This window comes from Adiantum capillus-veneris, chromosome 18 (genome assembly GCF_014529385.1).
Source record: "Adiantum capillus-veneris isolate H3 chromosome 18, ASM1452938v2, whole genome shotgun sequence".
Lineage (NCBI taxonomy): Eukaryota > Viridiplantae > Streptophyta > Polypodiopsida > Polypodiales > Pteridaceae > Adiantum > Adiantum capillus-veneris.
The window spans coordinates 21,346,518-21,371,158 of record NC_140948.1 but is presented as its reverse complement, the minus strand read 5'-3'; the positions used below and the strand labels follow the sequence as shown (position 1 = coordinate 21,371,158).

The 24,641-nt window shown below is 44.7% G+C and overlaps 1 protein-coding gene across 1 annotated transcript in view; it reads left to right on the top strand.

Annotated features, from left to right (window-relative positions):
* The window catches only part of LOC147435330 (beta-ketoacyl-[acyl-carrier-protein] synthase III A, chloroplastic-like), a 32,503-nt gene extending 8,523 nt beyond the window's left edge, over positions 1 to 23,980 (top strand). Inside the window, exons 3-8 of the mRNA XM_086488399.1 lie at positions 22,265 to 22,401; positions 22,529 to 22,631; positions 22,715 to 22,833; positions 22,984 to 23,048; positions 23,165 to 23,390; positions 23,492 to 23,980. Of these exons, the coding sequence (XP_086344525.1) occupies positions 22,265 to 22,401; positions 22,529 to 22,631; positions 22,715 to 22,833; positions 22,984 to 23,048; positions 23,165 to 23,390; positions 23,492 to 23,713 (872 nt within the window). The 3' untranslated portion in view covers positions 23,714 to 23,980. The remainder of the gene's footprint in view (positions 1 to 22,264; positions 22,402 to 22,528; positions 22,632 to 22,714; positions 22,834 to 22,983; positions 23,049 to 23,164; positions 23,391 to 23,491) is intronic.
* Positions 23,981 to 24,641: the final 661 nt, after the last annotated feature.

Genomic DNA, 24,641 nt, shown 5'->3' with positions numbered 1-24,641 from the left:
TCTTGGGACTGTGTTCGTACTACAGGGGGTTCATTCGAAAGTTTGCAGAGGTTGCTTCCCCTTTGCATGTTTTGACACAGAAAGGAGTCTCTTTCTCTTGGGAACCCACAGAGGTGATTGCCTTTCAGACTTTGAAAGAGAAATTGACTACGGGACCAGTTTTGACTTTGCCGGACTTGCAGAAGTCATTTGAAGTATATTGTGATACTTGTGGTCGTAGTCTGGGTGCTGTCTTTATGCAAGAAGTCCATGTCATTGCTTACGAGAGCCGATTGTTCTCAAGGCCGGAAATGACAGCACAGATTAATGAGAGAGAGCTTTTGGCGGTTCTCCATGCTCTTACTCAGTGGTGGCTCTACCTACTTGGAGCGGATTTTACTGTCTTTACAGACCATCAGAGTTTGCGCTACTTCTTGTCACAGAAGCAGCTATCGGAAAAGCAGGTGTGGTGGGCGAACATCTTGTCATAGTTTCACTTCCAGATTGTCCATGTTCAGGGACAGAAGAATGTGGTGGCAGATGCTTTGTCTCGGAAGCCGTTGGTTCTGGCTATTTCCGCGATACATCATAGGAGCTTCGAGGATATGGTCGACCAGTATGCCACGTATACAGATTTTGCAGACGGTTTCACACGGATATGGGATGGGGAGACAGTAGCGGGATATTCCATTCGGGATGGCTACTTGATGAGGAAAACTATGTTGTGCGTTACATAGCCATTGAGGGAAAAGGTTATGACTGAATGCCACTGTCCACCTTTTACGGGTCACCGCGGCATTGCTACCACGATGAAAGGGGTAGAGAGATACTTCTATTGGCCGAGACTTCGAAGGATGTGGAAGAGTTGGTGCGCAGTTGCTTGGTATGCCAGAAGGTCAAGTTTGACAGGCATAAAGCACAGGGATTGTTACAGCCTTTGCCCATACCCACCCACCCTTGGGAAAGCATTGCAATGGATTTCATTTTGATCTCCCGAGAACACAGAGTGGTCTTAGCAAACAGGCTCATTTCATTCCAGTGAAGAAAACAGTCAAGCCGGATCACTTAGCGAGACTGTTTGTGGCCCAGATTTTCAGATTACATGGCATGCCTGAGACGATTGTCTCCGACAGGAACCCCAGACTTATGAGTTTGTTTTGGAAGGCAGTTTGGGAGAACATTGGCACGCGGTTGCAGTTCTCGTCATCCTTCCACCCGCAGACTGACGGGCAATCTGAGATTGCCAATTCAGTGGTTTTAGATTTATTGAAGTCTTATATCTCGGATCAGAAGACTCAATGGGAAAAGTATCTACCGTTGGTGGAATTTGCCTACAATAACACGATACACTCTTCGACGGGGAAGGCGCCATTTGAGATTGTTGAAGGTGCTGCGAAGGTTCTACCCTTCCTAAGCACGAAAGATAAGATTTTTGAAGCAGATGAATACACGCACGACTTAGATACGGCTTTTGTCAAAGTCCGCGGGGCTTTGCAGAAATCACAAGAAAGACAGAAGAAGGCAGCGGATTGCCATTGTCGCGATTTGAAATTGAAGGAAGATGATTGGGTGCTCTTACGTTTTGAGAAGGCACGCCTGAGAAAGAAGAAGGGGAAGAAGAGGCTTTTTTCAAAGCTTAGTATGAGATACTACGGACCTTTTTAGATCTCCGAAAAGATCAATGTCTCCTTTCGATTGAAACTGCCTGACACTTGGAGGATTCACAATGCATTTCATGCAACGTCACCATGAAACGCGTTTCGACAGGTAGGACATGTGAAACGTTTCGGGCCTTGAAACGTTTCGCTCACCAAGTGAAACACAAGCCGTTTCACTAATAACAAGTTACCATAGTTTTAGTTTCAAAGTCGCTAAACGCACGTTTCGGTCTCACGTTTCACTGTGCTCTCATTTTGGATTGAAACGTTTCGTGTTGAAACGCTGCGTTTCAGGGTGAAACGTTTCGACCTTGAAACGTTTCGCGGTTACGTTGATTTCATGTGAGTCTCTTGAAACCTTTTAAAGGTGATGTGCCCGATGATGGGGAGCCCGATGAGCAACCCGAAGTGGAGGAAAACGAGGAGATTGTATCAGACTTGGACACTCCAAGTCAAGAATCAATTGCGACAACACGAAATAACCACTTCAAAACAATTCACAGATCACAATAGATTTGCACTGGCCTGGCGGAGTTCCGTGCCTAGAGATATTGGCCCCAAAGACTGGCGCCCCTTTCGGTATTTCTTTTTATATTAATCAATCATCAAAGTACAAGAGAGCGGTTAGGGTTTCACTCTCAGACTCTGCGTCCAGATGTGAAGCCCTCACCACTTATTTAAAGATACAAGGGATGCCCAAAAGCAGAGCCCGAAAAGCTTTTAAAATAAAAAGCATCAGTTCTCTCTCTCTCTCAGAGAGTCTTTTCTCTTTTTTTTAATTAAAAAAAGCAAAATTCGTGTCGCTCATCATTTCAAATTTTTTTTTCTTTTAAAAAAGCCTCCACGATTTTCGAAAATTAGGGTTTTTGGCAAAAATTAGGGTTTGCAAGAATTTTAGGGTTTATGGCAGAAATTAGGGTTTCTGCTGTCCACCACGTCATCACTTTGTGACATACCCCCCTCTTGAAAGCATTGTAATCGACCGCGATTACGCCTGCAAAACCGACAAAAGCCATAAACCGTCTTAGCAGACACTGATTGGTAGTACCTACGTACTAGGAACACACATCTAGCACATCTACAAAATTGACAGTCACATCACAGGACATCACCAGACATCACAGGACATCACATGACATTCAACATTCATTCAGATCTTAGACCATGATTTATCGGCAATGTAGCTAGCAATCACATCTAGGTCCAATCGGGACCTCATCGATGTCCGATTGACTAACCCCTATTGCAACCATGTCTATTCAAGATCAATCAGACCAAAATGCTACAGTCATTTCGGCTATTAGTTCCTGCACTCAAAAGAAGTCAAGAACAAATGAGTATCATTATCAGGAATTCCATTTCATAAAGTAATCCTGCAGAATACTGTCAGCTCTCAGTATCCCTGAAGCTCAAAGAGACATCAGTGACTTTAGTATCGAAATCAAGGCATCTGTTGACAAGGGAGCGGAGTGACTCCCCTCTTGTGTATCCCACTGCACCAGATCTCCGGCCAAGCTGAATTCTGGGTTCCGTTTGGAGTAGACTATGCTAAACCAAAACATCGAGGTAAAGTTTCACAATCCGAGGAGTATCTGCTAGGTCCTCCTCCTCTATCCACTTGCATCAAATGCAGGAAAGTTCTTGAACTAAACCAAGAACCGCCTTGGGACTTTACCTTTCTTCGTATCGTTATGTGCCAAAATCTGTTCAGGAACAAGGATCTCCTCGTTTTCTTCCACTTCGGGTTGCTCATCAGGCTCCCATTCATCAGGCACATCACCCTTAAACAGGGTTCAAGAGACTCACATGCAATGCATTATGAATCCTCCAAGTATCTGGTAGTTTCAATCGGAAGGAGACATCATTTATCTTGTCAGTGATCTGGAAAGGTCCGTAGTATCGCATACTAAGCTTTGGAAAAATCCTCTCCTTTCCCTTTTTCTTTCGTAGGCGTGCCTTCTCAAAAGTAAGAGCACCCAATCATCCTCCTTCAATTTCAAGTCGCGACGATGGCGATCCGTTGCCTTTTTCTGTCGTTCTTGAGACTCCTGCGAAGTCTCGCGAACCTTGGCAAAAGCCGTATCCAAATCTCGCGAATATTCATCCGCTTCAAATATCTAATCTTTCGTGCTCAGGAAGGATGGAACCTTCGCAGCACTTTCAACAATCTCACATGGCGTCTTCCCCGTCGAAGAGTGTATCGTGTTATTGTAGGCAAATTCCACCAAAGGTAAGTTCTTTTCCCATTGAGTCTTCTGATCCGAGATACAAGACTTCAATAAATCTAAAGTCACTAAATTGGCAATCTCAAATTGCCCGTCAGTCTGCAAGTGGAATGATGACGAGAATTGCAACTGCGTGCCAATGTTCTCCGAAATTGCCTTCCAAAACAAACTCATAAATCTGGGGTCTCTGTCTGAGACAATCGTCTCAGACGTGCCATGTAATCGGAAAATCATTGTGATCATTCTGTGTTCTTGGGAGATCAAAAATGAAATCCATTGCAATCCTTTCCCAAGGGTAGGTGGGTATGGGTAAAAGGCTGTAACAATCCCTATGCCTTATGCTTGTCAAACTTGACCTTCTGGCATACCAAGCAACTGCACACAAACTCTTCCACATCCTTTTTGAGTCTCGTCCCAAAGAAGTATCTCTCTACCCCCTTCATGGTGGTAGCAATGCCGCGGTGACCCGTAAAAGGTGGACAGTGGCATTCAGTCATAACCTTATCCCTCAACGGCTGTGTAACGCACAACATAGTCTTTTTCATCAAGTAGCCTTCCCGAAGGGAGTAGCCAGCTACTGTCTCCCCATCCCGTATTCGTGTGAAAATATCTGCAAAATCTGTATCTGTGGCATACTGATCGACCATATCCTCGAAGCTCCTATGATGTATCGCGGAAATAGCCAGAACCAATAGTTTCCGAGACAAAGCATCTGCCACCACATTCTTCTATCCTTGCACGTGGACAATCTAGAAGTGGAACTGTGACAAGATGTTCGCCCACCGGATCTGCTTTTTCGAAAGCTGCTTCTGTGACAAGAAGTAGCGCAAACTCTGATGGTCTGTAAAGACAGTAAAATCCGCTCCGAGTAGGTAATGCCGCCATTAAGAGCATGGATAACCGCCAAAAGCTCTTTCTCATAGATCTGTGCTGTCATCTCCGGCCTAGAGAACAAACGACTCTCGTGAGCTATGACATGGCCTTCTTGCATCAAGACCGCACCCAGACTACGACCACAAGCATCACAATATACTTCAAATGCCTTCTGCAAGTCCGGCAAAGTCAAAATAGGTCCCGTAGTCAATTTCTCTTTCAATGTCCGAAAGGCAGTCACCTTTGTGGGTCCCCACGAAAAAGGTACTCCTTTCTGTGTCAAGGTATGCAAAGGGGAAGCAACCTCTGCAAACTTTCTATGAACCGCTTGTAGTACGAACACAATCATAAGAAGCTTCTAACTTCATGGACATTCCTCAAATCGGGCCAATCACGGATAGTCTCTATCTTGGCCGGGTCCATTTGCACTCCTGCTGCAGACACACTGTGTTCCAAAAAGTGTATCTCTGGTAGGAAAAATTCACTTTTCTTTGCATTAATCATTAACGTGTGATCTCGTAATGCCTGAAAGACTTGAAGCAGATGATCTTTGTGTTCTGCCTCATTCTTGGAGAAAACAATGATGTCGTCAAAGAAAGTGCCAACAAATAGCCTGTACTCTCGAAAAATCCTGTCCATCATCCGGTTAAATGTCGCAGGAGCATTGGTTAAGCCAAAAGGCATCACCAAAAACTCAAATAACCCAAAAGTCGTCCGAAAAGCTGTAACAGACTTGGATACTCCAGGTCAAGAATCAATCGCGACAGCACCAAATAACCACTTCAAAACAATTCACAGATCACAATAGATTTGCAATGGCCCGACGGAGTTCCGTGCCTAGAGATATTGGCCCCAAAGACTGGCACCCCTTTCGGTATTTCTTTTTATATTAATCAATCATTAAAGTACAAGAGAGCGGTTAGGGTTTCACTCTCAGACTCTGCGTCCAGATGCTCTGATACCACTGTAACAGACTTGGACACTCCAAGTCAAGAATCAATCGCGACAGCACCAAATAACCACTTCAAAACAATTCACATATCACAATAGATTTGCACTGGCCCGGCGGAGTTCCGTGCCTAGAGATATTGGCCTCAAAGACTGGCGCCCCTTTCGGTATTTCTTTTTATATTAATCAATCATCAAAGTACAAGAGCGGTTAGGGTTTCACTCTCAGACTCTGCGTCCAGATGCTCTGAGAAGTGAAGCCCTCACCACTTATTTAAAGATACAAGGGATGCCCAAAAGCAGAGCCCCAAAAGCTTTTAAAATAAAAAGCATCAGTTCTCTCTCTCTCTCTTAGAGTCTTTTCTCTTTTTTTTATTAAAAAAAAGCAAAATTCGCGTCGCTCATCATTTCAAATTTCTTTTTTTCTTTTTAAAAAGCCTCCGCGATTTCCGGAATTTAGGGTTTTTGGCAAAAATTAGGGTTTGCAGGAATTTTAGGGTTTTTGGCAGAAATTAGGGTTTGTGTTGTCCACCACGTCATCACTTTGTGACAGAGATCCTTGTTCCTGAACAGATTTTGGCACATAAGGACACAAAGAATAAGGGTGAAGTAAGAAGGCGGTTCTTGGTTAAATTCAAGAACTATCCTGCATTGGATGCGAAGTGGATGGAGGAGGAGGACGTAGCAGATACTCCTCAGATTGTGAAACTTTACCTCGAAGCTTTTGGTTTAGCATAGTCTACTCCAAATGGAACCTAGAATTCAGCTTGGTCGGAAATCTGGTGCAGTGGGATGCACAAGAGGGGAGTTACTCTGTTCCTTTGTCAACAGATGCCTTGATTTTTAGAATACTAGAGTCACTGATGTCTCTTTGAGCTTCAGGGATACTGAGAGCTGACAGTATTTTGCTATATGACTTTATGAAATGGAATTCCGTAATATGAAACTGATTTGTGCTTGACTTGTTTTAAAGTGCAGGAATTGATAGACGAAATGACTGCAGCATTTTGGTCTAATTGATCTCGAATAGACATGGTTGCAATAGGGGTTAGTCAATCGGCCATCGATGAGGTCCCGATTGGATCTAGATGCGATTGCTAGCTACATTGCCGATAAATTATGGTCTAATATCCGAATGGATGTTGAATGTCATGTGATGTCCTGTGATGTCGTGTGCTGTGACTGTCGATTGGTACATGTGCTAGATGTGTGTTCCTAGTACGTAGGTACTAACAATCAGTGTTTGCTAAGACGGTTTATGGCCTCTATCTGTTTTGCAGGCGTAATCGAGGGCGATTACAATGCTTTCAAGAGGGGGGTATGTCACAAAGTGATGACGTGGTTGCTCGCTGTGCAAAAAATCCTAACCTTAAAATAAAAAACCCTAATTTTTGTTGGAACCCTAACCCTAATCCTAATTTTTGCAGAAAATAGAAACCCTGATTTTGCTGACGTGAGTTGACATGTGGTAGCTGTACGGATCCCCGCGTTTTGTGGCGCATATTGCGGAAAGCATCAGTGGCGGCAATTTCAGCTTTTTGACAGATTTTGGCTTGCTTTATTTTAGCAAGAGAGAGGGAGAGAGAAGACCTCTCTGCTTTATTTATTAAAAGAAAGAGAGAGAAAGAACTTTTGCTTTATTTTCAAAGCTTTTACTTGAAGCTTTTGATTTCAGCTTTTGGGGCTTTGCTTTTAGCAACCCTGTATTTTTAAATATGTGAGCAGGCCTCTCACAACTCAGAGCATCTGGACGCAGAGTCTGACTGTGAGCGCCTGCCCGCACTCTTGTACTTTGAACTCAGATTAATACAAAAAGAAATACCGAAAGGGGCGCCAGTCTTTGGGGCCAATATCTCTAGGCACGGAACTCCGCCAGGCCATTGTCGAATAAATTGTGAACTGTGAACTGTGAAATGTTTTGAAGTGGTTATTTGGTGCTGTCGTGGTAGATTCTTGACTTGGAGTGTCCAAGTCTGTTACATAAACACTGTGAATGAAGGTGCTGAGACTGAGAGAAAGAGAGAGAAGAATACGACACCAGAATGTTGTCAAATACTCCTCCGAGGGCCCCACTCTCTATGGCGAGAGCGGTCTATGCTATTGATTGCACAATCTAGTACAATGGTCTAGATGCAATGGACTTGCCGATGATGAGAACGACGACGAGATGGGCTGAAATCTGAAAACGCTAAGGGCTGAAATCTGCAAATCTTGTATCTGCTGAATTCTGACTCTATGTCGATGACGGCGCGATGACGATGCGCTGAAAACGCAGATGCTGAAATCTGCGAATAGCGGGCTGAATCTACAAACTCTGGCTGATCTGACCGTGCGGCGAGGATCTACTGCGGGAAGGTGAGATCTGCGAGGGTTGGGGGCTGCGGTACGGAATCTAATTGCTGAAAATGCATGACGCTGATGCAAGTGAAGGTTCTGTCACTGGGAATTTGCAAAACACTAACGGTAGTCTGCAATTGCAAAAACGATGGGCTGATCTGTTGTCTGTTGCAAAAACGCTAGGGGATCTGCTGTGAATTTGCCAATGCCAGGCTGATCTGCAAGTTGTAAAACGCTGGGGCTGATCTGCAAATGCTGAAAACGCTAGGCTATCTTGATGGCTGAAAAACGATAGGAGTTCCTGCCGGGGGTCTTGCTGAGAAGGTGCACTGCCAGATTGGGTTCACTGCTGCCTCTTATGCCAGAAAGTTCTAGCGCTAGCTTTTCTTATATATTGCCTTAGTCAATTTGCCCTACGGAGTTTCCCAACAAATTCACTTATTAAAATAAGTGAAAAATGGCTAAAATAGGGAAAATGGGTTCTATGCAATGTATAATGCTCCTGATGGGTACTGACTGAAATCTGATGATCATGCTGTGTGCAACCAGAGGAAATGCAACTACTCTAAGTGCCTGGACATGCATGGCCTACGCACAGGCTAACAAAGGTCTAGAACACTTCCTAAGTTGAACTGAACCCTAGACATGAAGTAGCTTGTCCACATGCACATAGGGTTAGATGTGCACGTGACATCCCCTCCGTTTTAAAGTGAGGTACTGGTACTGAACTGTATGGCATCGAGGGAGACCGCCAACAGTGTTCAGAATCCTGGAAAAGACTCTTTGCCGGCCCACTCTGATACGTGGGTCGTGCGATACCTGAACTTCATAAATGTCTGCAACGCTTGCTTCTTTGGGCCACGCCAAAAGCGACACAAAGTTAATCTGTGGCTGCTTCAATGGTCCAACTGCGTTTATGGACGTAGGTTCACCTTCTTCAAGAATCTCCAAGGAGGAAAATTCCTGAAACCACTTCCAACTCAAAACCATGAACATACCCATTTCATGTAGAGTGACTGAAAAAGACTATTCTTTCGAAAAAACTATGCATGCAATGCAGATGAACAAAGAGACGGAGTGCCAAACCGTTCATCAAACACACACAAAAATTGGAATTGAAACTTGTCTTTCTGATCTAAATCCATCAATTGTGGCAAATCACAATGGAAATGCCGATGCTTGATGCTCAATCCTTCTTGTGCTCTTTCGGATACTGTGTCGTGCCAAGGAAGAGACATGGAATGTGAATTCCTTGAATGCAAACATTTCATCTTTTCATGAGTAATCCGCGTACATCCATGCTCATTCATGAGTGAAGCGTGCTCATCGTACAATATGACATGCCTATGGAAAGGGATCACCTAAAATACAGGAAACCATCACGAATGAAACACTCGAACAATGCGTACTAACTAATTATGTGCATACACAATACTTCCTGTGGGGGTTCCTTAGATCTTGACTTGAGAGCCAAGATCGGTTCATCGTGATTGATCGAACTTGCAATGAGGTTAGCTTCACTAGAAAAAGCATCAACTAAACCATCATCCTTGTGAACAATCACATCTTGATCATGCAAATCATCATGCTTGTGAATAATCACATCTTTATCATGCAAAACATATGTGTCGTGCTTTGGAGAAGACAAGACTAAGAGAGTCTCCTTCTCCTGACTCTTTTCAAGCTTCGCCTGCACATTAGAAATGAGAGATGAAGAATAAACAACTTCCTGCCCACGAATGACAATGGGAGAGTCACTTTTGGCATTGAAAGTGAAAGTATTGGCTGCCCAATCAATGAGAGGGTTATGCTCACGCTACCATCGAATGCCTAAAAGCATATCACATCTTGAGAGAGGAGACACTACAAATTTTATGCGGAAGGACACATCAAGGCACTCTCTAGTAATGAGAGTCCATACCGGGAACGAAGCCCGACATCTCGAAAGGAGATGTCTTGCGACCTTCAAGCGGGCTCTTTTAACAAGAGAGTCACGAATCACATCATGCATACTACCAGAATCAAACAAGACCACCATGTGTTGACCATTCACATGACCATAACACTTCATGAGAGACTCATCAATGATAGGATCATGAGAAACTTGGGACACACGAGTGTTCTTATTTATGGCATTAACAGAGGATGTGGGTTCTGAGGGTTCTTTAGATTCGCTAGATTCAAGCTTAGGACATGTTCTTTTTATGTGACCCTTGATGTGACAATGATAACATTGACCTTCCTTATAATAAATGCTTTGTTCTTCTGATGTGATGTATCCTCCTAAAATTCCTTGTGCTGCTTTTTCATATGGGGTGAGCTTAGGTTTAGCAATTGTGTTAGCTTTACCCTTAGATTCATTTTGTAAGTTCTTTTCTGAGAGACTAGAGGAAGATTGGTTAGAAGAGTTACTATTCTTACCATTCTTACCGTTCTCTTACCGTTCTGAGGGTTTTGAGGAGTCTGAGAGGGTTCTCCTTAGGCTTTCCCTTGTTGTGCTTCATCTCTTGGGAGAGAGCATTGCTACCGCCTTGTTGAGATCTATGGGGTCGAAGACTTTTACATCACAACTTATAAAGACCCGCCGACTGGTCCGAAGTCAATAAAGGGTTAGGAATTAATAATCCTAACCCTACCAACTTATGGAGCACCGGTCGAGGGACCCAAAACTCAAAATAACGAAAGCTTGAACTCTGCGTTGGATTTCCGTAAATCACGCTGACCGCCATATGGCACTTGTACGGATTTTCGCGATTTGGGTTGGCTGTTGTGGATAGTTTTTGGGGCCAGCTTTTGAGGGCAGATGCTTTTAGGATCAAGTGCTTTTGCACTTGGTTTTTTGGGGATCTGCTTTTGGGCATCCTTTGTAAGTTTATAAGTGCCCAGAGGGCCACTTCTCAGAGGGCATCTAGACGTAGAGTCTCGGAGAGAGTTGGACCCTTGGGAGTTGTACTTGCGAAGTGTAATAATAAAGAAATACCGAAAAGGGGCGCCAGTCTTTCGGGCTAGTGTGTCTTGGCTCCGAAGTTCGCGGTGCTTTGTTGACTACTCTCTCTCTCTCTCTCAAGTGTTTTGAAGTGCTAAAGTGTTGCCTAGTGTGTAGATTACAGTTTCCCTTGTGCTTCCGTTTGGCGTGTCGTCGAAAGTGATTACAACAGGGGAGGCTTATCCCCTTTTGTAGGACATACATAGGAGGTGTGAGTCCAAGTCCTTGGAGCATGTGGCTTGGCAGCTATAGAATTCCACCATTGCATAGCGTTATCTTTGAAAAAACCGGCGGCTTGAGAGATCTTTGATTCTGTAAGTGTAGTTCCCCTGTTAAACTTTTGTAGGAACTGTAAGGCTTTCTTGCTATCTTTCATGCTTGAAAAGTTGAAAATTTTTACTGTAGATACACCATCCTCAAAGTTCTTTGGCTAATGCAATGCAAATCCAAGATGTGGATAATAGGGGTAGGTGTTATACCCTGGTGGCGGTGGGGGAGGTGGCGGCAGAGGCGGTTGCTCTGGGTAGAAATCACCTGGTTGCACCATGTTTTTGAAAACTTTTCCGATTGGAATAGAGGACTGAGTCGGATGTTGGGTAGAAGCCCTTGCGTTTTTTGGTGTGGGAGGAGGAGGAACAGCCTGAGGCAACAGAGGAGGCAATATGTAGTTCAAAAACTGTTGAAAGCTCTACAGAATCGGGAGGTTGTGTTGAGGATGCCTCAAGAGTATGTTGCAGAGTTTGTCGCGGGGGAATTGCAGGTACTCTATAGAATCTAGAAGCACCATCTTGCTCTGTCTCTTCTTGGAGGACCGGTATGTGTTCAAAAAAGCACACATTTGATGCTTTGATACCACTGTAACGGGATAGCACCTCGTATCAATTGAAAAGAACATACTGGAACAGCCTTTAGCACACAGAGAGAGAGAGAGAGAGAGAGAGAGAGAGAGAGAGAGAGAGAGAGAGAGAGAGAGAGAGAGAGAGAGAGAGAGAGAGAGAGAGAGTGGCAGAGTTCCACTTCCAAACTACAAGCCCCTGTCACAAACTGGTGACGTGGCAGCCCTATAAGTTGTCCCAACTTATGGCCAAGTGACGAGGGGACCCCGGGGACACAAAATAAATAAAGCAAGCGGCTGCTGACGTGGTTGGCGTACATAATTCCGCAAATAATGCTGACTGTATGGATCTCCTCAATTTGCGCTGATTGCCATACGGACTGGCCGGAAATTATGCTGACAGCTTTTGGCAGTTATGGACGACCAGTTGCTTTTGGAAACTTATTGCTTTTGGAGTTCGAAGCTTTTGGGGGCTCTGCTTTTACCAGCCCTATGTAATCTTTATAAGTGGCCCTTGGGGCTCATTACTCAGAGCATCTGGACGCAGAGTCTGAGAGTGAGCACCCTTGGGCCCTCTTTGTACTTCGAACACAGATTAATATAAAAAGAAATACCGAAAGGGGCGCCAGTCTTTGGGGTGGGCACGGAACTACGCCGGGCCATGTCGTCTTTGTGAACTGTTTGAAGTGAATCCCTGTTGTGTCGCGGTAGGATCTTGACTTGGGGTGTCCAAGTTTGTTACAGCCCCAAACCTTGGCTGTAACAAACTTGGACACTCCAAGTCAAGAATCAACCGCGACAGCACCAAATAACCACTTCAAAACAATTCACAGATCACAATAGATTTGCACTGGCCCGGCGGAGTTCCGTGCCTAGAGATATTGGCCCCAAAGACTGGCGCCCCTTTCGGTATTTCTTTTTGTATTAATCAATCATCAAAGTACAAGAGAGCGGTTAGGGTTTCACTCTCAGACTCTGCGTCCAGATGCCCTGAGAAGTGAGGCCCTCACCACTAATTTAAAGGTTACAAGGGATGCCCAAAAGCAGAGCCCCAAAAGCTTTTAAAATCAAAAGCATCAGTTCTCTCTCTCTCTTAGAGAGTCTTTTCTCTTTTTTTTTAATAAAAAAAAGCAAAAGCAAAATTCGCGTCGCTCATCATTTTCCAAAAAAAAAATAAAATAATTTTTTTTTTTTAATAATAATCCGCCTCCGCGATTTCCGGAATTTAGGGTTTTTGGCAAAATTTAGGGTTTGCAGGAATTTTAGGGTTTCTGGCAGAAATTAGGGTTTCTGTTGTCCGCCACGTCATCACTTTGTGACATTGGCCCCCTCTTGAAAGCATTGTAATCGACCGCGATTACGCCTGCAAAACCGACAAAAGCCATAAACCGTCTTAGCAGACACTGACTGTTAGTACCTACGTACTAGGAACACACATCTAGCACATGTACAAAATCGACAGTCACATCACACGACATCACAGGACATCACCAGACATCACAGGACATCACATGACATTCAACATTCATTCGGATCTTAGACCATGATTTATCGGCAATGTAGCTAGCAATCACATCTAGGTCCAATCGGGACCTCATCGATGTCCGATTGACTAACCCCTATTGCAACCATGTCTATTCGAGATCAATCAGACCAAAATGCTGCAGTCATTTCGTCTATCAGTTCCTGTACTCACAAGAAGTCAAGAACAAATCAGTATCATAATCAGGAATTCCATTTCATAAAGTCATCCAGCAGAATACTGTCAGCTCTCAGTATCCCTGAAGCTCAAAGAGACATCAGTGACTTTAGTATCAAAATCGAGGCATCTGTTGACAAAGGAGTGGAGCGACTCCCCTCTTGTGCATCCCACTGCACCAGATCTTCGGCCAAGCTGAGTTTCTGGGTTCCGTTTGGAGTAGACTATGCTAAACCAAAACATCGAGGTAAAGTTTCACAATCCGAGGAGTATCTGCTAGGTCCTCCTCCTCCATCCACTTCGCATCAAATGCAGGAAAGTTCTTGAACTTAACCAAGAACCGCCTTCGGACTTTACCCTTATTCTTCGTATCATTATGTGCCAAAATCTGTTCAGGAACAAGGATCTCCTCGTTTTCTTCCACTTCGGGTTGCTCATCAGGCTCCCCATCATCAGGCACATCACCTTTAACAGGGTTCAAGAGACTCACATGCAATGCATTGTGAATCCTCCAAGTATCTGGCAGTTCCAATCGGAAGGAGACATCATTTATCTTGTCAGTAATCTGGAAAGGTCCGTAGTATCACATACTAAGCTTTGGAAAAAGCCTCTCCTTTCCCTTGTTCTTTCTTAGGCGTGCCTTCTCAAAAGTAAGAGCACCCAATCATCCTCCTTCAGTTTCCAGTCGCGACGATGGCGATCCGCTGCCTTTTTCTGTTGTTCTTGAGACTCCTGCAAAGTCTCGGGAACCTTGGCAAAAGCCGTATCCAAATCTCGCGAATATTCATCCGCTTCAAATTTCTAATCTTTCGTGCTCAGGAAGGATGGAACCTTCGCAGCAGTTTCAACAATCTCACATGGCATCTTCCCCGTCGAAGAGTGTATCGTGTTATTGTAGGCAAATTCCACCAAAGGTAAGTTCTTTTCCCATTGAGTCTTCTGATGCGAGATACAAGACTTCAATAAATCTAAAATCACTGAATTGGCAATCTCAAATTGCCCGTCAGTCTGCAAGTGGAACGATGACGAGAACTGCAACCGCGTCCCAATGTTCTCCCAAATTGCCTTCCAAAACAAACTCATAAATCTGGGGTCTCTGTCGGAGACAATCGTCTCAGGCGTGCCATGTAATCGGAAAATCATCGTGATCATTCTGTATTCTCGGGAGATCAAAAATGAAATCCATTTCAATATTTTCCCAGGGGCGGGTGGGTATGGGTAAAGGCTGTAACAATCCCTGTGCGTTATGCCTGTCAAACTTGACCTTCTGGCATACCAAGCAACTGCGCACAAACTCTTCCACATCCTTCTTCAGTCTCCGCCAAAAGAAATCTCTCTCTACCCCTTTCATGGTGGTAGCAATGCCGCGGTGACCCGTAAAAGGTGGACAGTGGCAATCAGTCATAACCTTTTCCCTCAACGGCTGTGTAACGCACAACATAGTCTTTTTCATCAAGTAGCCTTCCCGAAGGGAGTATCCAGCTACTGTCTCCCCATCCCGTATCCGTGTGAAAATATCTACAAAATCTGTATTTGTGAGACACACTGATCGACCATATCCTCGAAGCTCCTATGATGTATCGCGGAAATAGCCAGAACCAACGGTTTCCGAGACAAAGCATCTGCCACCACATTCTTCTGTCCCTGCACATGGACAATCTGGAAGTGAAACTGTGACAAGATGTTCGCCCACCGCATCTGCTTTTCCGAAAGCTGCTTCTGTGACAAGAAGTAGCGCAAACTCTGATGGTCTGTAAAGACAATAAAATCCGCTCCGAGTAGGTAATGCCGCCACTGAGTAAGAGCATGGATAACCGCCAAAAGCTCTTTCTCATAAATCTGTGCTGTCATCTCCGGCCTAGAGAACAAACGGCTCTCGTAAGCTATGACATGGCCTTCTTGCATCAAGACCGCACCCAGACTACGACCACAAGCATCACAATATACTTCGAATGACTTCTGCAAGTCCGTCAAAGTCAAAATAGGTCCCGTAGTCAATTTCTCTTTCAATGTCTGAAAGGCAGTCACCTCTGTGGGTCCCCACGAAAAAGGTACTCCTTTCTGTGTCAAGATATGCAAAGGGGAAGCAACCTCTGCAAACTTTCGTATGAACCGCCTGTAGTATGAACATAGTCCCAAGAAGCTTCTAACTTCATGGACATTCCTCAAATCGGGCCAATCATGGATAGTCTCTATCTTGGCCGGGTCCATTTGCACTCCTGCTGCTGACACAATGTGTCCCAAAAAGTGTATCTTTGGTAGGAAAAATTCACTTTTCTTTGCATTAATTACTAACTTGTGATCTCGTAATGCCTGAAAGACTTGAAGCAGATGATCTCTGTGTTCTGCCTCATTCTTGGAGAAAACAATGATGTCGTCAAAGAAAGTGCCAACAAATAGCCTGTATTCTCGAAAAATCCTATCCATCATCCGGTTAAATGTCGCAGGAGCATTGGTTAAGCCAAAAGGCATCACCAAAAACTCAAATAACCCAAAAGTCATCCGAAAAGCTGTCTTGTAGACATCTCCTGGCGCTATCCTGATCTGATGATATCCAGTCTTCAAGTCAATCCTGCTAAAGCACGAGGATCCCTGTAACCTGTCGAGTATATCATCGATCCTAGGAATCAGAAATCTGTTCTTGATGGTGATTTCGTTGAGAGTGCTATAATCGATGCACATTCTCCAAGATCCGTCTTTCTTCAAAACCAACAATACTGGAGAGCAATACGGTGAAGTACTAGGCTGGACAAGACCCTTTTCCAAGAGGTCTTTCACTGAGTTCATAATCTTTTCATTTTGTACTCGGCTCACACGATAAGGTGGCCGATTCGGTGGCGTGCTTCCAGATATCAGATCAATGGTATGATCTTCAGGCCCTCTCAAAAGCAATCGGCATGAGCGTGGAGAAAAAAAATCTTGGCGTTCTTTTCTTCAGGTCAAAACATATTCAGCTTTTATCCATCGTTCAGTTCTCCCAAAAGAATGAGTAAGAAAACTGAAGTTCATCAAGTACAATCTCTAAGCCCTTCATTTATCAAAGTCGCTTTCTCGGCCCGGTAGTCAACCACGGCGTAGTTCTTGTGGTACCAAGGGATCCCGAGTAGAACGTCACTCACGTGCCCTGAACACCCCTGTCATTGCAAACGAAGTTTGCCAATGCTCGGTGTAATGGCAACATCCCATCCGGGTGCCAGTCGAACTACCTCCGCCAGTGGCGTCAGTCTGTCGGGCGCAGTTCCAAATCGAGCCGCCAATTCCAAGTGAAAAGAAGTTGGCCTTGGCTCCTTCAAAAGAGCTTCTTGATCCTTCACTTTGCCCCAAAAAAAAACGACAAAGTTTGTACTTTCATTCATTTGATTCGGTGCAAGTCCCACGCCATGTGGTACCAGTTCTGCTTTTCTATCTGCCTTTTCTGCCACATTCCTCAGCTGCTCTCGAACTCTCAGACCTGTCGTCGTCTTTATCATTCTGTTCTTTCTGTGCCTTATCAGGGCACTTTGCGGAAATATGTCCATGTTTCCCGCATCCAAAGCACTTTCCCTCTCTGATGAAGCGAGCTCTCTCCTCAGGAGTAAGCTTGGGTCGTGCATCCTTTTTTTTTTTCTCTGGGTTGCTCTTTTTCATTCTACTTTCATTCCCAGAAGTCTGTTTGGCTCGTTGTGTCATGGCCTCATCTGTGGGGTAGGTCAGACTGCCAGAGTGAATGGCAAAGCCCCGCTTCGCATGACTCATCAACTCCTGAATAGAAGCTGACTTCTGTTCCAAGCAGTGATCTCGGATCTCTGTAGGTAGACCCAAGGTAAACCGCTCAATTTGTTCTCTGAACGAGATCTTCTTGAATGAAGAGGCGGGTAGAAAAGAGCTCCAGAATCTTTCACAATAAGAATTCACTGTATCGCTCTTGGTCATCCGGAGATGGTTCCAAGCAGCTCGTATATCTCGCTCAAACTCTTGAGTCAACCAAGAAGAAATAAAAAGCCTCTTGAATTTCAGCCATGTAACTGGCACAGTCTTGCTTAATAGAAGCGTGGACCACCAAGTACGAGCATTCCCCTCAGAGTAAGAGGCAGCTCTCCGAATCTTGGAGTGCTCTGAATAGCGTCCTCCCGCGAAAGCGATGTCAAACTGCTGTATAAGAGACAAAAGCCTTCGAAGCATCTGAGTATCCTGAAAAGTATCAAACTTGATCGAGTGGCCACCTTCCTTAAACTCTCGGACTTTCTTGCTGTTATCTTCGAGAAAGTCATACTGGTTGGCTTTGTAAAAATTCTTCTTGTTCGCATAAAACTTTCCGTCATCGGAATCTGAGCTGTCTGTAGACGAGTCCTCAGTAGAACTGTCAGTCTCTGGGCGAGATGTAGCCTTCTTTGCCTTTTTCTTGCCCGTTCCGAAGCTTTGTGTCTTGCTTCGCTTTTTTCTTTTTTTCTGTCTTCTTCGCTCTAATCCGAGGAGCTAGAAGAACTGTCAGAAGAAGAAGAAGAAGAACTGGGTACTCCTTCAAATCGAACACGCTTCTTCCGTTTCTTTGCTTTGTCGAATGTCGACTGACGACCCAAATATCCCGGGAAGTCAGTACCTTTGTTCTGCTTTTTGCCGTGCTTTTTGCCGTGCTTTTTGCCTTTCTTTTGCACGTCGAAAAGCTGAGCAATCCGTGCATCAACCACGTTCTCCAGTTCCTTCTCCGTATATTTCTTGGAGGCAGAAGGTTTCTTGAGAGCGGGTTTCGGGAGTGGTGTTGTGGTTCTCTGCCACTCTGTCTGTACCTCTTCCAAAGAGGTCTGCTTCATATATTTTACCATCTTCGGGTCCTTGGCAAAATTGAGCATCATCTTTGTTGCATCGCTGATCAACTGGCGACGCTCCATCTCTGTTTGCTCCGCCTGAGTAGGCCGAGGCGGGCCATACTCTCTGTCTGAATCTTCGTTGTGATCCCAGCCCGCATCTCCAGACGCAGAGGGAGTCGACTGATCATTGCCTGAAGCCATAGGTGCCGCGGAAAAAAAAAAAATTCGGGGATCGGATTTCCCGTAGAAGAGAAATCGGCCGTGCTCTGATACCACTGTAACAAACTTGGACACTCCAAGTCAAGAATCAACCGCGACAGCACCAAATAACCACTTCAAAACAATTCACAGATCACAATAGATTTGCACTGGCCCGGCGGAGTTCCGTGCCTAGAGATATTGGCCCCAAAGACTGGCGCCCCTTTCGGTATTTCTTTTTGTATTAATCAATCATCAAAGTACAAGAGAGCGGTTAGGGTTTCACTCTCAGACTCTGCGTCCAGATGCCCTGAGAAGTGAGACCCTCACCACTAATTTAAAGGTTACAAGGGATGCCCAAAAGCAGAGCCCCAAAAGCTTTTAAAATCAAAAGCATCAGTTCTCTCTCTCTCTTAGAGAGTCTTTTCTCTTTTTTTTTAATAAAAAAAAGCAAAAGCAAAATTCGCGTCGCTCATCATTTTCCAAAATATATATATATATATATATATATATATTTTAATAATAATCCGCCTCCGCGATTTCCGGAATTTAGGGTTTTTGGCAAAATTTAGGGTTTGCAGGAATTTTAGGGTTTCTGGCAGAAATTAGGGTTTCTGTTGTCCGCCACGTCATCACTTTGTGACATTGGACCCCCTTTGGGGGGGGGGGGGGGGGGGGGGGGGGGGGGGGGGGCTTTTGGTATTTCTTTATATTACTTCAACAAGGTACAACTTCGGGGCTTTGCTTTGCTCCTGCGTGAGGTAGGATGGCAGAGAGAGTGCCTTGTACACATATTTAAAAGCCCTGGCTCCTTGGCCTCTCCCAAAAGCAGTCACAGAAAAGCAACACTTCTAAAAGCTTTAGGTCCAAAACCTGGCGCCCATTGGGATGGCAGCTATCCGTACAGTGCCACGTTAGCGCTTTTGCAATGTGCGGGCTGGTGTGTACAGTCTTGCCACGTCACCCTCTCTATGCAATTTGGGGGAATCCTTTGCTTTGTTGGGTTTTAAGCCTCCCGGTTAGGTCTTGGTAGTTGGGCTCGGTTAGGACTGAACTTGGTTGCACCGAGGATCCTTTTGAATAGAGGCCGAAGAGGTAATATCAAGAGTCACACCCCTATCTGGGTAGGGTAACGGGTTATAACTTATGACTATTGGATGTGACTTTCACAAGTAGTGGTGCCTGTTCAGATGGTTGTGGCCTTTCAAAGGGATTATCCTAATCCGCTTGATGCGGATGGTATAACCGGCCCGTACAACGTAGAGGGCGGTACTATTTCAATTACCTGTCAACTTTACACAGAGCACTGAGAAGGGAAGAGAACACAGTTGCGTCCAGCGACTAGAATGTCACTGCGCACACGAGACCGACACCCTGTAGGCCCCAAAGACTGGCGCCCCTTTCGGTATTTCTTTATTCAGATTAAGGTAGACGATCTGACCACTTAGCACAAGCTTTCACAAAGCTGTCCAAACCTGGCGAGGGCTGAAAACGCAGGTTTTCGACCGGATTTCGACAACATAACGGCGCAAAAACCCCTGTAGGTCAAAAACACGTGTCTAGGACGGATTCCCTCGATATCTGGAAGCTTTCTGGTGAGCTGTCACAGAAATTCAGCGGGCTGTAATTCTCTGTTTTTCACTGCCGGGAGCCCAAAAGCCTGTACACGCATCCCAAGGCTCTCACGAGGCTCCCCTGATGTTCCCTTGCAGTTTAGGTGCGAAACCCTAAACCTGCAGAAAAACACAGCAGGCTGTAATTCCCTGTTTCGGATCGTTTTTAGCGGAGCGAACACGCCTACGCGTGTCCCAAGGGCTCCCGCACGCAATGGGACAGTTCCCCTGCGAATTGGACGAGTTTTCACGCGAGAAAACTCTCCAAACTCGCAATCTTTCGTGATGGAACTGTGCGTACCTGTGGGGGATTAGCAATTAGCTAATCCGGTTCCTGTTCAGAAGGCTCTTGCCTTGGCAAATGCGCATAAACCCCCATAACTGTACATAGGTCAAATGAGAAGCCCACTAGTGGGGCATAACATACTGTACGTAGGGGAGAAAGAGAGCAGTATGTAGCGTGCGGGGCATCACTCCCGTCACCATACTGTGCATAGAGGGCAAGGTAAGCATTCCATAGCTTCTGTACTTGCTACAATCCACCTGAGGCTGAAAATGGCGCCCCCTTTGTTGATATGGAGCTCGTTTTTGCCTCCTAGAGTGGCAGAAGCGCTCACAGGCTGACACGTCGCCCAGTTTTCGAGTTTGGGCTTTCCCTGCTAAAAATATCTCAACTGGTGCGTCAGTTGACTTGGTAGCAGAGCAATAAAATGTTCCCCTTGTCATTCCAGAGCTAATGATGCGAACACATTTTCCGGTCAAAAATAGCAGTTCCCTAAATTTTAGGAGATGCTTCCATGGCGTCCCTATCGGTCTCCTGACCATCATTGAAGACTACCATTTGACCAACATCTACAATGTGGGTTAATTTACTGGCCCCTTTCAACTTATAAAGTTGCAGTGACTTGACGAGTGGCCCAAATTCCAGTTTGGCGCACACGAGCTTCCATACTCATCAGAATTCAGTGCTAACTGGCCCGGGCAGTCCCTGTCTGACCGACCTAGATCCCCGATGTGAGAAACCCATTTGGCTGCAGCCGTTTCACACTGGCCATGCAATGTCCACTTGCACCTTTTCAAGGGTTTTGGGACAAACAAGTAAAAATAAAATAAATATATCTAATACTTATTTACGGAAGGCAACAGGAAAAATACACCTCCTGGTGACAGATGGTCTTGAGATTGCGAGCGAGAGTATGTGGTCTGGCCTCTTGGATTGTGCAAGTATCGGGTTGTTTCAGTTTGTGTGTTGTTTGTCTCTGACTCTGGTGGTTTGTTGGGTCACTGCATATCTTGTTTGGAACCAGCTCATTTATTGTCACAAAAGTGATGATGTGGCATGTCAATTGAAGAGGACCAGTTCTAGTGCCCAAATGTGATGACATGGCACATTGTACGGAATCTCGGAAATCATGGAAGTTTTTTAGGGATGCTCTTTTGTAGACAACAGGTAGTAGGATGGAGGAAGATTGATTTACGAGCATTTGAGAGCATGGGAGATGGAGATCCAACGAGAAGAAGCACATGTTCGAACTTTTGATTGAGAGGTTGAATATTGTTCAGATTTGTTTGAACTAGATCAAATACTGAAAGAGGCACCATGGTTCTGGGTCAGTGCATTTGGGAACGGAACTACGCCATTCCGTGTTTATGTGTGGATTTCCCCTCTCTCTATTTCAAGTTGAAGTGCTAAAGTCTGTTCTGGTTTGGTTCCTTTCAATTGGCACGTGGTGCCCCTCAATGGTTACAGTTACATTTGTTGCTACCAAGTTCTACAGCCATTGTAGGTCGCTGATGATGCCGAGTGGGGATGTCATATCCTTTGCTCAAGACTATTTGTGATGAAGTTTGACCTGATAATGTTTTGCTGAAGGCTAGCGGGAGTTTATGGATTTTAAGCTGCACATTCTCCTTAGACCTGATTAGCGTCTTTCCGGGTTCATCTTGGCATGTGCGTATGTACTGATCAGGGACACCTACCTGCTCTTGTAGCATAGGTTGAATATCTCTCTATCCATTGAGCAAAGCTGACCTTTCATTGTTATGTTGTCTTTTAATATTTTGTCTTGTATTGCAAAGATGGCATAAAAGGTTCTCTTTTCATGGAGTCACTACTTTTGTGGCAGATGGAGAAACTATTACCAGTTTGAGTGTTGAATCCTCACAAAAGGCTTTGGAAATGGCCAACTTAAAACCGAAAGACATTGACTTGGTGCTTTTGTGTACCTCCACTCCAGACGACTTATTTGGCAGTGCTCCTCAGGTATTTCAAAGAGGAAAACTGAAACAATTTTGTAGTCTTGGAGTCCGACTTTGAATCCTTCTTTACTTTCAGCTTTAAAGGCCGTTTTTTGAGCATCATTATGGTCATCTAAGGTTCTAGTATGCAGATTCAGAGGGAGCTAGGGTGCACCAAAGCTTTGGCCTTTGATATAACAGCAGCCTGTAGTGGATTTGTATTAGGTCTTGTGACAGCTACTAGGTACATCAAAGGTGGGTGTTAAAACTGTGTAAAGGTAATGGTTTCCAAATAATGATTAAAGATGTCTTCAAGGTGGTGCTGTTTCTGGTGGCAGGCGGTGGTTTTCAAAATGTGCTTGTAGTGGGAGCAGATGCTTTGTCCAGGTACGTGGATTGGACAGACCGTGGTACCTGTATTTTGTTTGGGGATGGTGCTGGTGCAGTCGTTCTTCAGGTAAGAGAGAGAATATTAAATTGGATTATGAAATTGACTCCTTTTTTAGTTCTATTTAGAGACTCTCAGACCCACAGATTGATTCTTTTTTTAGTTCTATTTAAAGGCTCCAAGACCCACATAATTATTTACTTTGGATCTCATTTGCAGGCAGCCAGCGATGACCAAGATGGGCTACTTGGGTTTGATTTTCACAGCGATGGGCATGGCCAAAAGTACACCGTTATTCTTTGGTGTAGAGTGAGAGTTTTCATTTGTTCGATTTTTTCTGGCTTGGGACTAAATAATGGAATAATCTTGAGAAATATATATTTATATATATATATTGCAGACACCTTCATGCTCTAGTAGGGAACATGGATCAAAAAGAGAAAAGTGATGGGGTCTCTTCAAATGGATCTGCTTTTCTTCCATCAAGGGCGGTGCCATCTTGCCTTCAAATGAATGGAAAGGAAGTGTTTCGATTTGCTGTACGTTGTGTTCCTCAAGCAGTTGAGGCAGCCTTGGAAGAAGCAGGTCTAAGCGGACATGACCTTGACTGGTTGTTACTGCATCAGGTATTGAGTGGGGCGGCTATGTACTAGTAGTGTATCAAAGAGAGCCTCTGATGCTCACATCGTGTGATAATCTCATTCTGCATTGTTGATGTCCTCATCAGGCAAACCAAAGAATACTAGATGCAGTCGCAGAGAGGTTACAAATTCCTTCGGAGAGGGTTATTTCTAATTTGGCCAATTATGGAAACACTAGTGCGGCGTCTATACCATTGGCCCTTGATGAAGCGGTTCGAAGTGGCAAAGTTAAGCCTGGAGACGTGTTAGCTACCGCAGGCTTTGGAGCTGGGCTGACTTGGGGTTCTGCCATCATCAAGTGGGGATAATTTTTTGAAATGGTAGCGTTAGATGCCGGCTTGCCCCCAAAAGGGCTACAATACCCTATGTTATTATGTAGACCCCAAATGATGATGATCTTACCGAGCCTGTCTTCCTTCGGTCGTAAACATGGGTGTTCTGGCTTTCATCCTGATAGAAGCCTGTAAAATTGTTCACATGATATTGTGACTTTGGTTGTGATTCAACCCTTCATATTGTTTACTCTTAGAAGCTGTAGATTTTCATAATGGCATAAACAAGATCCTAGTCGGCAACATGGGATGTAAGAGTTACAAGCGGCTTTGGTTCCAATCATTTTTTATAGAGTTTATAGAGTGATGCAAATTTGAGACGTTCTTTTTCCTGATTGAAATGCCAAGCAGGTTGTCCAGATGCCAGATTATTTGGCCTACAGGCATTGCTATCTATTCTAACAAATTACCACGAGAGAGAGAGAGAGAGAGAGAGAGAGAGAGAGAGAGAGAGAGAGAGAGAGAGAGAGAGAGAGAGAGAGAGAGAAATGAAATGTTATATTAACGTCTTCAAATGGCCAGAGTGACCTATGAGACCAGAAAGTTACAATGTGGTGGATCTGATACAAAGTCAGAGTAACAAGATGACAAAAATGAAATGACAAATGTCACAAAAAAATCCTATGGAATCCTAAACTACTAGGTGTGAACTAAGCAGCTAGTTGGGATAGCTAGATCACAAGAGATCCAACATCGGTCGTTGGCGTATCTCATCAATCTCCTCCATGGTCAGTAGTTTGACCGGGCGTTGTGGGGCCAAAGTGATCCGAATCCTCTGATACAGCATCTGCCGATGTTGTGTAGTCCTTCGTAGTCGTGGACGTTTGGATCTCCCCAGCTCAGTCGCTTGGTCGATCAGTGTGCCTCTGGTGTGAGGGGACGAGCTCTGCTGTGGTAGTAACCC